Raw genomic sequence first — 13,809 nt, forward strand, 5'->3', positions numbered from 1 at the left:
GATAAAAGCATAGAAACTGCAGATGGAAAAGTTATTTGCAATCTTTGATAGAGCATTGGAAGCAACGATGAGCGATCAACTCATTTTAAGGAAAGAGAAGGTAATGAGATGCCAAAGTGAGGAATATGGAGGTCTTGATGTGTAGGGGCAAAGACCCAGAGAGGAAAGCCAAAAGTGGCAGCCTACAGCAAGAATTCATGGATGTTGCAAAGACTGGCTGTGGGTCCTGGAGAAGAACAGCAAAGAAAGAAACAGCCTTGGATTCAAATGTGCATTCTGTCCCTTACTGTGTAACCTGAGGAAAGTGTCCTAATCTGAGCTTTGCTTTGCCCATCACTAAATGAGACTAATATAATTGAAGCCCTTCTGAAAAAGGATATAAAACATACAAGCACAGTGTCTGCTGTAGAGCAGATGTTCGGTGTATGATCAATGCTATTGATATAATGAATTTATTTTAAAATTTGTAATAGTATTGAGTTTTATTAAGGTATGTAAGAAGGAGTTTTTAATTTCTCAATTCTCACCAGAAAAAAGAAAAGAAATCGTTAACCCCAGCTGTGCCAGTTGAATCTAAACCGGATAAACCATCGGGAAAGGTACGAAGACAGCAGTGTCCTTCTACATGAGATAGTTACTCATATGCTCTCTATTTAACAACTATGATTTCTTGTGGGCAAATAATATGAGGGGGTAATTTAAAGGACCGTTTTAATGAATTATTGTTTCAAGCTAATATTGAAAGTGTGGGTTGGAAGTACGGTTTTCACACTCATATTTGTAACACTTGATATTATAATCCTTTAAAAAAAAACCAAAAAACTCCAGTTTCATCCCATGCAGTTTACATTCCAGTTTCTCTCCTACACATACACTTTATTTAACCAGAGATATTATTAAAGAAGTCAGGTACTTCTTTATTCTGAAATTCCTAAAAGAATCAGTCTAAACCTTCAAATTGTATTCCACATATCCATGATCAGGAGGGTCCTAAAATTGTCAGGGGAATAGTGGTAGTTGCAAAAAAAAAAAAAAAAAAAAAAAAAAAGGACAATTTAAATAATTATTTTTCATCTAAATCAAATAATACAAAGTCCTTTCCTAGACTGTTGTTTTCTCCTTTCAATGCAGGTTATTGTTCATAACGAATCATCCTTAACATAAAAAACAGAGGCACTCTTATTTATTATTGTATTAGTCCGTTTTGACACTATTATAAAGAACTGGGTAATTATAAAGAAAAGAGGTTTCATTGACTCATAGTTCTGTGTGGCTGCGGAGGTCTCAGGAAACTTACAGTCATGCTGGAAGGGGAAGCAGGCACCTTCTTCACAAGGCAGCAGGAGAGAGAGTGTGTGAAGGAGGAACTGTCAAACACTTATAAAAACATCAGATCTCATCAGAACTCACTCACTATCATCAGAACAGCACGAAAATCACCCCATGATCCAGTCACCTCCCTTCCTCGACACATGGAGATTATAGGTTCCTCCCTCGACACATGGGGATTACAATTCGAGATGAGACTTGGGTGGAGACACGAGTCAAACCACATCAGTTATACTGATTTAAGCCCATATTGACAGAGTAGACTTGTGAGTTCTTACAAGTTTAATGTCTCAGGTAATTTCTGTTTTGTAAACCTCTTCAGGCAAGCAAGTGAACAACAACAACAAAAAAAAGGTGAATGAAATAATACAGAGTGATTTCACTCATGAAATAGATTATATTTGGAAGAGGTACCATGTAGAGATTTTTAGGGGTTCTTTCTTTGAAACTCTGGAAAAATACTGATAAGCAATAAATACCAAGCATTTCCCTTATCGCTTAGAGCAACATGGTTATAATTCCCTGTATTTTGTTTTGTTTTGTTTTGCTTTTCCTTTTTTAACTGTCAGTGGATTGGACTGGCAGCTTTAATGAACTTATATATTTGTTCATGTATGTAATGCATGTAGACTTGTTGAAACTGTGCTTCTTGCCTGAATGCGGCTTTTTATCTTTCCCACCCAGAATTTGTACTTTGAGACTTAAATAGTAAAGTCTGTTAGAGACCAGATTTTAACTATTTTGGGGAACTAGTTGAAGAACTTTTGGTGTTTGGTGGTTTTTCTACACGGAATGGCTTTTTTGTAGTTAAACTAAAAGTGAAATATGTGTAACAAATAACATTTAAATATCTGTTCTTCCTTTTCCAGTCAGGCATGGATGCTGCTTTGGATGACTTAATAGATACTTTAGGAGGACCTGAAGAAACTGAAGAAGAAAATACAACGTATACTGGACCAGAAGTTTCAGTACGTGATCTTGATATCTGTAAAAATTCATACTCAGTAGGAGGAGAGCAAAGAAGGCCATGGTCATGAAATACAAAAGAATACCTAGTGAGGCCAGCGCGGTGGCTCACCCCTGTAATCCCAGCACTTTGGGAGACTGAGGCAGGCACATTACTTGAGGTCAGGCATTCAAGACCAGCTTGGCCAGCATGGTGAAACCCTTTCCCTACTAAAAATACAAAAATTAGCTGGGCATGGTAGTACACGCCTGTAATCCCAGCTATTTGGGAAGCTGAGGCAGGAGAATCACTTGAACCCAGGAGGCAGAGTTTGCAGCGAGCTGAAATCGCACCACTGTACTCCAGTTTGGGTGACAGAGACTCCATCTCAAAAAAAAAAAAAAAAAAAAAAAAAAAGAATGTCTAGTGTTCTGTCATTTGCATAGAAACAGGATGATGTCAGTATCAAGACAGCAACTAGAAATCAGTGTTGGGGATGGAAATGGTTTGTCTTTTAGCAGCTGCATTATAACATTGAGTTAGCAAACATTTGTTGTTGTGCTAAGATTGACACTGGGACACGGTCCACTGGGTCACACACTTATTTTCCATCCTCAAGATTTAAGTATAATGGACTAGAACTTGTTTTGATTTCTCAGTATTTTCCACCCTCAGTTTATCCCTATTCCTAATTCCTAAAATTGTATTTTCCTTGGTATTATAAGAAAGACATGCTGGCCAGGCATGGTGGCTCACACCTGTAATCCCAGCACTTTGGGAGGCCAAGGCGGGCAGATCACCTGAAGTCGGGAGTTCGAGACCAGCCTGACCAACATGGTGAAACCCCGTCTCTACTAAAAATACAAAAAAAATTAGCCAGGCATGTTGTTGCATGGCTGTAATCCCAGCTACTCAGGAGGCTGAGGCAGGAGAACTGCTTGAACCTGGGAGGTGGGGATTGCAGTGAGCTGGGATCGTGCCATTGCACTCCAGCCTAGGCAACAAGAAGGAGACTCCATCTCAAAAAAAAAAAAAAAAAAAGCCATAGACTAGACAAAAATATTTGCAACAGACATAACAAAGGATTTGTTTCTAGAATTTATAAAGAGTAAAAAACAGAAAAAGACAACCCAATGGAAAATTGAGAGAAAACTTGACTGACTAATAAGCAAGTAAAATGAAACTCTCCTTAGTAGTTAGGAGAATGATATTAAAACACAGAAGAAACACTGCTTTGCATTTATCTGATTAGCAAAAGCGTGAAAGTCTGACAATTCCTATAGTATTCCTATAGTTGGTGGGTGTTCATGATGAACATTCCCTTCAACCAGGAAGTCCACCTCTAGAGAGATTCCCAGGAGGGAGCCTTGCCCATGTGTGCAAGGAGTTATAAAAACTGGTGAAATGTTTGGAAACAATTTTGTTCAATAGAGGACAGGATAATAAAATTCAGTGCTTTATAGTGGTTAAAATGGATCATTCATGTATCAGCATGGGTACATTACAAAAACATAATTTTGAATAAAAAATGCAGAATGATATGTAGAATATGATACCATTTATGTAACATTGGAAAATAAGCAAAGTAATGCTGGACATTGTTTATGGATACCTACATATGTAAAAAATGTTCTAAAATAACTTTAAATTGATATGCTAAAGTTAGGAATGGTGGCTGTTTCTGATTAACAGGGAAAGGGAATTCGGTTTGAGAATGCTAAACAGGAGACATCCACTCTATGATTTTGTTTTCTTAGAAATGACAAAGCTAATAGAGTTGGGTATTGGGTTATACAGAAACTCATTATCTTACTAACTGTTCTTTTATATTGGTTAGAAACCTTAGATAATAAAAACTTTTGAAAACAAAATGTATTTAGAAGTCAACTTTAGTATTTTGAATATTTTCTAGCATTACATATGAGTTAAGCCAATTAAATATGGGTATTTGTGTAAACTTAGAAATGTAGTTGTATAAATTGTTGGCTTCTTAATGATTTATCATTCATCTCAGTACTTCCATAAATTAATAATGGAATCATGCTTTAGTTTCAGAATATGCATATAGCGTTCTCAGCTAATTAATTATATAATATCCCTATGTGTATGATTTTGTTCCAGGATCCAATGAGTTCCACCTACATAGAGGAATTGGGTAAAAGAGAAGTCACAATTCCTCCAAAATATAGGGAACTATTGGCTGTAAGTTAAATAATCATTTACTTTTATTTCACTGTTTCCTCTTTAGAATATAATTTCATGTCATTATTTTTACAATGTTTAAAAGTTAGAAAACATAATGGTGCATGTGAAATTGTCATTACTCTGAAGCTCACTGCATTGGTTGGATGGGGCTGCTGTAAGAAAGTACCACAGATCAGGGGCATAAACAAGAGATTGATTGTCTCACAGTTCTGGAGGCTGGAAGTCTAGAATCAAGGTGTCAGCAGGGCTGGTTCCTGCTGAGGCTGTGAGGGAAAGGTATCTTTGAAGCCTATTCTTGGCTTATAGATGGCCGTCTTCTCCCCACATCTCATGACACCATCTTCCTTCTGTGCTTCTATGCGTATCTCTGGGCCCAAATTTCCCTGTTTTGTAAGGACACGCATCATAATTGGAGTAGGGCCCACCCTAATGACCTCACCTTTACTTGATTACTTCTATAAGGAACCTATCTCAAAATCAGGTCTCGTTTTGAGGTACTCGTTATAGATCTGGGGTGGGAGGCACAATTCAACCCACAATGGGCCATACATTTTGCCCATCTTAAGGATTAATTCTACCTTCTCAACATCATCAAATTAATATTTGTTTCAGAAAATGGAAGGGATCACAGGGCCTCCTCCAGACTCTTTGGTGAGTTTACATACATGTCTTCTGATCTAAATTAATATGTTTTATATTTTTGGTTGGGGGAACAGGGCTATCAATTCTATATTTGAGGATTATGATTTAACTCATCTCCAAATCAAATGGAGTTTCTGTGTGTTCAGAGAAAGGGCTTGGTGTGAGGGTTGTCTCAGTGCTCCTGAGTCCCATAAGTAGGGTTTTTGAGGGGAAGGAGAATGAAGGCAAGAAAGTATTAGGATAGAATTCATGTTCATAATAATAGAATGAGAATATTCTAACATGTAACTCCTTTAGAAAGGGGGAAATGGAAAATAATACTTAGTGAGTATTCACTAAACCTACTTAGTGAGTAGCCACTCGCTTCAAAACATACATTTTGATCTAAGTTGTTTTATTAACACATCTCATTTGGTTGCAAAGAAATTAGAAAAATGCGTTCTTCATTTGCTAGGTTTATGATCCATTCTTCCACTTCAGCGGTTCCCATAAGTTACCCATCATTGTGCCTGTTTCTTTAGAAACCCATGGGGCCAGATGATGCTATAGATGCCTTGTCATCTGACTTCACTTGTGGGTCACCTACAGCTGCCGGAAAGAAAACTGAAAAAGAGGTATTGTTTTTAGTGTTGTTAAGGGAAACTTGTTAGGAACTATTTTGAACTTCAAAAGAATAACTTTTTAGTTCAGGCTATTACAGTTAAAGTTTCCTCATCTGTAAATCTGATCTTTAGTATTTTATTTTCAGGAATCTACAGAAGTTTTAAAAGCTCAGTCAGCAGGGACAGTCAGAAGTGCTGCTCCACCCCAAGAGAAGAAAAGAAAGGTGGAGAAGGTATAATCACAGTCTACCTGACAGCAGTTGCTTTCCAGAGCCTGATCTAGCTCATTCAGGAAGCTGCCAGTAGTGCATTACCCATGAGGAGAAGCCATGATTTTTTCCCTGTCAGGTCTATCCGGAATAGGGAAGCCAATGAGGGTTATATTAATCATCTCCAGGCAAGCCTTGTGTGTTTCTGTAACTGCCTGGGAATGATTTTAGCACGGTTGTCTTGGTTGTCACCTAAGACCATCTCACCATTATGATACACAGAAGGGCAGAAACCAGAGAAATTGCACTCTTGGAACATAAAACCTTCAAGTTTGATTTTCTAAAGGACTTTGAGCACTGAGGATCACTAGAGGGACACCATGTAGCTGGTACTGCCCACCACTCAGCTGTATTTCACTATGACGTAATTCTCACAAATCGCAAAGGCAATCCTGCGGCTCTGTGCTGGAGCCAGGGAACACATTTCTCCTCTGCAAACAGTCAAGATAATGCTCAGGAACAGTTTCTATCAGAGCTGCTTGTGCCTCTCCCCTCCTGGAGTGGACAGTTTATTTTTATCTGGCAGGCTGGGGAACAGTGGTGAGCACCACACCCCTGAGAGTGGGAGTTCCTATAACGATCAGCCATTGTGCCTTCAGAGAAGAAGGCAGCGGGGGCCACTTCAAGCTTCCCTGCTTTCAGCTTAGCAGGTTTGCTAAAGGTTGTCAGAAGCCTTTTAGAGACACAGTTTTAGAAAAAGAAAAACAGGGTGGTAACAGTTTACTACTTGCTTCTTTTTTGTTGTTGTTAAGAGTATTTTATAATAATATTACTATAGCTTTATGTCTAGCTTACCAAATAAGGGGTGAAGTGTGCCCCAGAGAACGCTGTTACTATAGAAACGTGTCTTAGCCCCAATTTCCACTCATTGGTAAGTTCTTTTTCCTTTCTCTCTTTTGCAAGGTTTCAAATAAACTTGCCTTTCTAGAGCACTTCCCCAATCCACATTCAGTTTATAATCTAAAATGTATTTCACAAAGAAGTAAATGGATTGTTCAGGCTCCAGAGATGTCTTTTTTCATGCACAGAATTTTTTACTTTTAACAGGATACAATGAGCGATCAAGCACTGGAGGCTCTGTCGGCTTCACTGGGCACCCGACAAGCAGAACCTGAGCTCGACCTCAGCTCGATTAAGGAAGTCGATGAGGTACTGACCTTAGAGTTGATTTACAAAGCGTGTTAGTCTGCACATTACAAAACTGAATACATTCTGCATGTTTAGAATTCTTGCACAACTTTTGCTGGAGAGTAAAAGTGAACATTCTTCATTGTGCCTTATTTATTGCTGAGTCATTAGCAACTAAGACGGATAGTTAAGTGATTGCTTGTGAAACAGCTAGAATTTTAACATTTGAAATGAGCATGAATCTCCCTTGCTAGAGCTTAAGTGACACCTGACTAAACAAGATAACAAGGAGGCAGTGCCTGGTGGGAAATAGTGAAGTTTGGCAATTGGGAATTTGTATTTTCAGAAGGGTTCTGGGTGCTTCTCTTTATAAGAGAGGGAGACGTCTATACAAGGAGTGGGAAGATCCTTCATTTATCACTATGGGGAAAGATGTTGAAAATTTTGTCTCAAATTAAAATCAAGCAACAATTACTCTGTAACTAGAGCTCCTGCATATTTAGAGAATAATGCTGATAAGTGTTCATCCCACCACACTCCAAGATCTTAACAAGCCTCTGAACCAAAAGAAGCTTATATCTGGTGTAGGAAAGTTTTAATATTAAATTATAATTTTGTAGAATTTTCAACTTGGTCCTTTTGGGGGAAAGAGGAAGGAAAAGAGAGAGTTGCCCATTCCTGACAAGGCAGTGTTGTGGGGAGATGGAAAGGCAGCCTGGGATCCACAGGAGCTCGCCCTGCCTCCATCAGCTCGGGCTGGGGGAGCTGGTAGGCATTGCTGTCACAATGCCCCATCTCTGCTGTCACTTCCTGTTCTGAGTCATCAGGGAAGGGGAGTCTCCCTGACTTCCAGCAACTATCCTTGAGTCTAGGACTACCCTGGCCTAAGATGGGCCAGTTTCTATCTTCGACTTTCTTGGAGGGCTCACCGGTCACAGTGTGGCATGATAAGCTTTGTGATGGTGAACGCAGGGGAGCAAGAGAAGCAGTTCCTATCTTCCAGGACCAAGTAATGTACTGGGAAGAAGGGAAACTTAATTACACCACAATGTGAGATATACATTACTTAGAGTAGCCAATAGAAGCAGTGTCATCTTGAGGAAAGGGTGGTGTTGGCAGAACCCTGGGGGGAGTCAGGAGGCCAAGCTGAGTTGTGGCTTTACCACCTGAGGGCGACAGGGCCACAAGCATATTGCACTTTTGTCTCAGGCTTTTTGCAGACCCTTAAGGAGAGATAATAAATGTGGGAAGGGAGGATGTAAACATGTTATAAACCCCAGGATCAAAGGAGTCTTAAGAGTGACTAAAAGCAGATAAGCAGATGTTTAAAAAAAAGTGACATAAAATAAGCATGTGGGTAACTAGTTTGGGAATGCATATGAATGTATTGTTTCCTCTAGAAAACTTCAGAGTAGCAGCAAACTAATATTCCAGCAAAAAGGACTCTTCTTTTCCATTCTTATGACATAATAGTTGTATTATTCTGTTATGCTGCTAATAAAGGCATATCGGAGACTGGGTAATGTATAAAGGAAAGAAGTTTAATTGACTCACAGTTCCACATGGCTAGGGAGTCCTCATAATTATGGTGGAAAGTGAATGAGGAGCAAAGTCACGACTTACATGGTGGAAGGCAAAAGAGCATGTGCAGGGGAACTCCCCTTTATAAAACCGTCAGACCTAGTGAGAATTATTCACTATCATGAGAACAGCACAGGAGAGCTCTGCCCCCATGATTCAATTACCTCCTACTGGGTCCCTCCCACGACACGTGGGAATTATGGGAGCTACAATTCAAGATGAGATTTGGGTGGGGACACAGCCAAACCATATCACTAGTTTTCCTTTTTAATCATATACAAAGTATAAATGTTTCTAAAGAGGATCTGTCAGTCCTCCAGATTCTTAACCTGAATTCTTAGTACCAGACTTAGTGGGTCCTTTACATCCTAGATAGTCTGATGTGATGAGAAGGCTCAGGAACGTCACTATCAGCCTGTAGGAGTGTCCATTGCCACCCCAGCACACCCCAGCACACCCCAGAATAGAGAGCTGTCTGTGGAAAACCACATAATACTCCAGAGAGGAAACCCATGCCTACTTAGTATTCCTGTCATCTACCATAACATAAAATAAAAGTTTTTTATTCTATAATGATACCCCATTATAAGTCTCCCACATTTTTAGGTGTGGCTGCCTAGTCTAGTGCCATTTCAATTCAGTAGACTCTTTTTTTTTTATGCCTACTGTATGCAAACCACAGAGCAGGCATTTCAAGAATATAAAGATCAAAGAGGAACATAAAAGCTCTGGCTGCATGTGTCATTCTCACTGTCCACAGCCTGAGATTAGACTATTAAGAGGACCGTCTTAATACAGGTGACCCTGGATGTTCCTGAAGGCTGCTGTACCCTGACCTGGGGAGTGCTGCTCCATGATAGGATTTCTCCAGATGCCCAAATAGAGCATGACTGGAAATGTTTAAAAGAAAACCATGACTTCATCCTTTAATGAGAGTTTCTCTAAAACAGTAAAACTAAACGCAAGCATAGCACAGTGCCTGATCCATTAAAAGTGCTCAATAAGTAGTAATTAATCAACTAACCAATCAGTAAAGAACCACACTCTTAGGCTAAGATGCAGATGGGGGCTGGGGGTTGGGTTGGAATATGCCAAGTGAACCTCCTACCTTGATTTGTAAATTAAACCACACCTTGATATAGGTACTCCTTACGTATTATGGGACTCACACTACCCACCAGCAGGTAAAATTGCAAGTGTTGTGTCGTAGCAGTCAGTGATCTACTATAGAACTATACTTTTATTGGTAATGCAGCTAGTTGTTCATGGTTTAGTAAGCTAGAGAAGTCCTGGCATTATTGAAGGGAGCCCTTTTAAAAGAGGTAAAACAAGCTATACATGGATCAGCCAAGATTTGTGATGGGCTGCTTCTGCCATTTCTGAACTGGGTTTAATGTGAAAATTAGTCATATTTCCTCTCCCTTCCTTAGACAGCTGCCTCGTTGAGTAAGACAGATGAAAGCCATTAAAATAATTGCAACTAACTGCTGCACTGTGCTTACTGTCTTCAAAGAATCTTTTTATTTGCTTTTCTCTGGTGATCTTCACAAGTTAGTGAGCTAGATAAGGGTTATTAGTAGCCACATTTCACAGCTGAAGAGACTGGACCAAAGAAAGGCTAAGTGGCTTCTCAAGGTCACAGCAGCTGGAAGCAGAACAGGGTAGCTCCCTGGGATCCCTGGCTGGGCTGCTTTTGCTCAGTCACCCACTGCTACCTTTCTCACAGCTGCCCACCATGGTCTTGTGCTTTGTAGTTTACAAAGTTCTTCCAGATGCGTTTACCAGATTTGGTCTTCTCTGTAACACTCAGGAAGTACACAGAGGAAGTGATATCATCTCATTATGTGCATTATCCAACTACTTTTTTTCCCCTCCATTTTCATCAGGCAAAAGCTAAAGAAGAAAAACTGGAGAAGTGTGGTGAGGATGATGAAACAATCCCATCTGAGTACAGATTAAAACCAGCCACGGTAAATTTTTAGCCACAGTGCATGACAACAGCATCTTGCCTTTGCATCTTGTTTTATTGCATCTGTACCCTTGACACTGTCAAAGGACATACCTGTCCCCCATTCAGATATTAACTCTGAAAACCCTGAACCTTTTTTTCTCTGCTCCCTACAGTTAGACCCCTTGAGGGATGGTTTGTCCCTGCCTGGCTTCCTAAGTAGTGACCATGTGGTCATTAAAATTCCCACAAATTTAAATGTTTTATTTATTAACAATTCTTACAAAAGATCCTTAAACTCAGAAGGAACAATTTGGGGATAATTTTTTTTCCTAATGCTATATGGATAAAAGCACCATAGGTCTTCTGAGGGGTAGATATGAATGTACAAGGCTTTACCAGTATGCTAAGTTAAGGTGGTTTTGTTGCTATTGTTTTTGATTATGGTGAGGATGGTAGACTAACTCCTGTCATTACATTTTGTCATTTACTTTTAAATCATGCATATAAACACATGTTGGAAAATGGTTACAATTCTAAATTATGAAACCTCGTATCCAAAAAAACTAAACAGTGTTATAGGAATGATATCCACCTCTTCACTCGAGGTTGGAGAACTGGGATTTTTTAAAAGCTTTCATAAACATAGCTACATCTTTATTGCCAAAGAATTTTTTTCCTATTACTCTATCTATCCAACAGATGAAAAACATTTTTTAATAACTTAAAGTAAATGTGCATTCTATTTGGTAACATCTTGAAGCTCAGCTGCTATTTTATACTTTATAAAAGTAAATTTGAAACACAAACTCATGTAAATCTTCTAAGAAAAAAAATTAGCTGACATCTCATATCCTGGAATTCCCAGAAACAAACTTGATGGGACATGAAAGCAAAATTTTCTATTTCATCTCCAATGAGTTTTAATTTTATTTACAGGATAAAGATGGAAAACCACTATTGCCAGAGCCTGAAGAAAAACCCAAGGTTAGGAAATACATTTTTTTCTGATACTTAACAATAGACATGTGTAAAGTATGAATTAAGATAATTTTGACAGTCCCGAGTTCACTGTGCAGACTTGCATGCCCACCTAGTACAGAGGAGATGGTAACACTTGGCTGATAATGTGGCTCCTTTCCTTATATTTTAAAGATGATCTTATTTTATTTTATTTTTTCATTATGTACTTTCTTTTTTTAATAAAATAAAATAAATTCGCTAAAAAAAAGATGATCTTCCTCATAAATCATTACTGGACTATAAATTTCTAGTAAAATTTGTTACACACTAGAAACTGATGTCAAGAGGGCCCTTAAGTCAGATTAAGCTAGCACTTTTTTTTGATGCCTACTGTATACAAACCACAGTGCAGGCATTTCAAGAATATAAAGATCAAAGAGGAAAAGAAAAGCTCTGGCTGTGTGTGTAACTCTCACTGTCCATCCTGATCAAATTCTCTGATGATTCCGTTTTGCCTTAAGTTGGTAGTAACCTGTCACATATAATCAGCAACATTTATTAATCACTTGTTATGTACCTGGCACTGCACCAAATGCTTTTTGGATATTATCTTTGTGAGTCCTCAGTGAATGAGGATGGTACTGTTATTATTCCCATTTTACAGTGAGGAAATTGAGACACAGAGGGCCTATGTAAATAGCCCAAGGTCAAGGTGCTAGAAAATAGCAAGCCAAGCCCAGGACTCAGAACTCAGGCTGTCCAGTCTGAGTCTCAGCGTCTAAATCACATGCCCTTCTATCATGTTACTGTTGTTAGTGACAGTCTCCACATGCCCTAAACTAATACCACTCTCCTGAAAGAACAAGGGGTAGCAGAACTTTCCTGCCAAAATCCCACATAATCATATGAACAGAGTATATGATCCATGTTTTCACTTATTCAGAAGAGAAGTCATGAGGAAATAGGAAAATAATCACATTTTAAAAAATTATACAGATCTTCATTGTAGAGAACAGGCAATTTTATTCGAACAAAATTCTTCTGAAACTAAACTATCAAGGAAACATTTGACCAAATAAACCATTAATACTTTTGCGGTACTGAGGTGTTTTGTAAGTATTTCTTATTTGTTACATGAAAATTTTATCTTAACGTTGATAAATGAAAAAATACGCCCTTTATAAATTAGCTTTGGGTGTTAAGTATGGCCTCATTGTGTTAATCAGGGAAAAAAATTGCTCCATGAAAACTTTTTTTTACAAAATAAAAAAGAGTCTCCTTGTAATATACAGAACTTCTTATATTACAGGCTCGGAGTGAATCAGAGCTCATTGATGAACTTTCAGAAGATTTTGACCTGTCTAAATGTAAAGAAAAACCATCTAAGCCAACTGAAAAGACAGAAGTACGTTTCTAAACATATAAATCTCTAGTTTTGAGGTTTGTGATCTTAAAAAAAAAAATGTGAGACAAACTGTTTTAGCATGAAGCAGTCTATTAGAAAGCCTAATATGCCATCGTTTTTTCCATGTCATTTTTGTCTTCCTTTTTGGATGTGCTTTCTGCCCCAACCTAACCCTGATATTCTTGCAACTGAAGTCCTGCAATGACTCCTTCAGGAAAGCTCTGGAAGCCATGGCTTCCTTCTTGTCCCAGCTTCTGTAACTGACCTGGTTGGGCTGTCATCACCCCTCCCCTCTGGGTTGCAGTGGCCTTTCTGCAGTCTCCTTCGTGTCCATCGGACTCATTCTTTCTCAAGCATGTCTGTAGTCATGTCTTTCCCATCCCTACAAAAAAAAGTTCCTATTGCCATATTCTTGACCCAGTTTTCTTTCATACCAACCTGTGTTCCTGTGTCAATAAACTGAACAATAAGTATGTGTGCGTCCCTGGCTTTTCTCACTTGGTTCCTCTGTCTTGATTGACCTTTCTTTCTAATTCTAGATCAACTAAAGTCTTACTCATCCTTTCAAGCCTCTGCTAAGATATGGCTTTCTTTATCTCCTGCTTTTCCCTCCCTAAACTGTATCCATCCAACCTTTATTAAGCAGAACACAACATGGCAGAGGATCTGTAGTTCTTTTTTTATATATCACTATTAAAGCCTTTGTTACAAAGAAGAGTTTAGCTGTTTTAGTCCCTCTTTAACGCTAACATTTATGCCAAGTTTAAATGGGTAGTAAGCTCCTTGAACAA

At 38.7% G+C, this 13,809-nt stretch overlaps 1 protein-coding gene across 1 annotated transcript in view; it reads left to right on the top strand.

Moving 5' to 3' along the window:
- Window positions 1–13,809, top strand: part of CAST (calpastatin) — a 117,001-nt gene that overhangs the window by 76,702 nt on the left and 26,490 nt on the right. The window contains 10 exon segments of the mRNA XM_017859661.1: window positions 531–599; window positions 2,199–2,297; window positions 4,397–4,477; window positions 5,093–5,131; window positions 5,644–5,736; window positions 5,871–5,957; window positions 7,041–7,142; window positions 10,589–10,672; window positions 11,590–11,637; window positions 12,923–13,018. Of these exon segments, the coding sequence (XP_017715150.1) occupies window positions 531–599; window positions 2,199–2,297; window positions 4,397–4,477; window positions 5,093–5,131; window positions 5,644–5,736; window positions 5,871–5,957; window positions 7,041–7,142; window positions 10,589–10,672; window positions 11,590–11,637; window positions 12,923–13,018 (798 nt within the window).

Source organism: Rhinopithecus bieti, unplaced genomic scaffold (assembly GCF_001698545.2).
Source record: "Rhinopithecus bieti isolate Rb0 unplaced genomic scaffold, ASM169854v2 scaffold_50384, whole genome shotgun sequence".
In the NCBI taxonomy this organism is placed as follows: domain Eukaryota; kingdom Metazoa; phylum Chordata; class Mammalia; order Primates; family Cercopithecidae; genus Rhinopithecus; species Rhinopithecus bieti.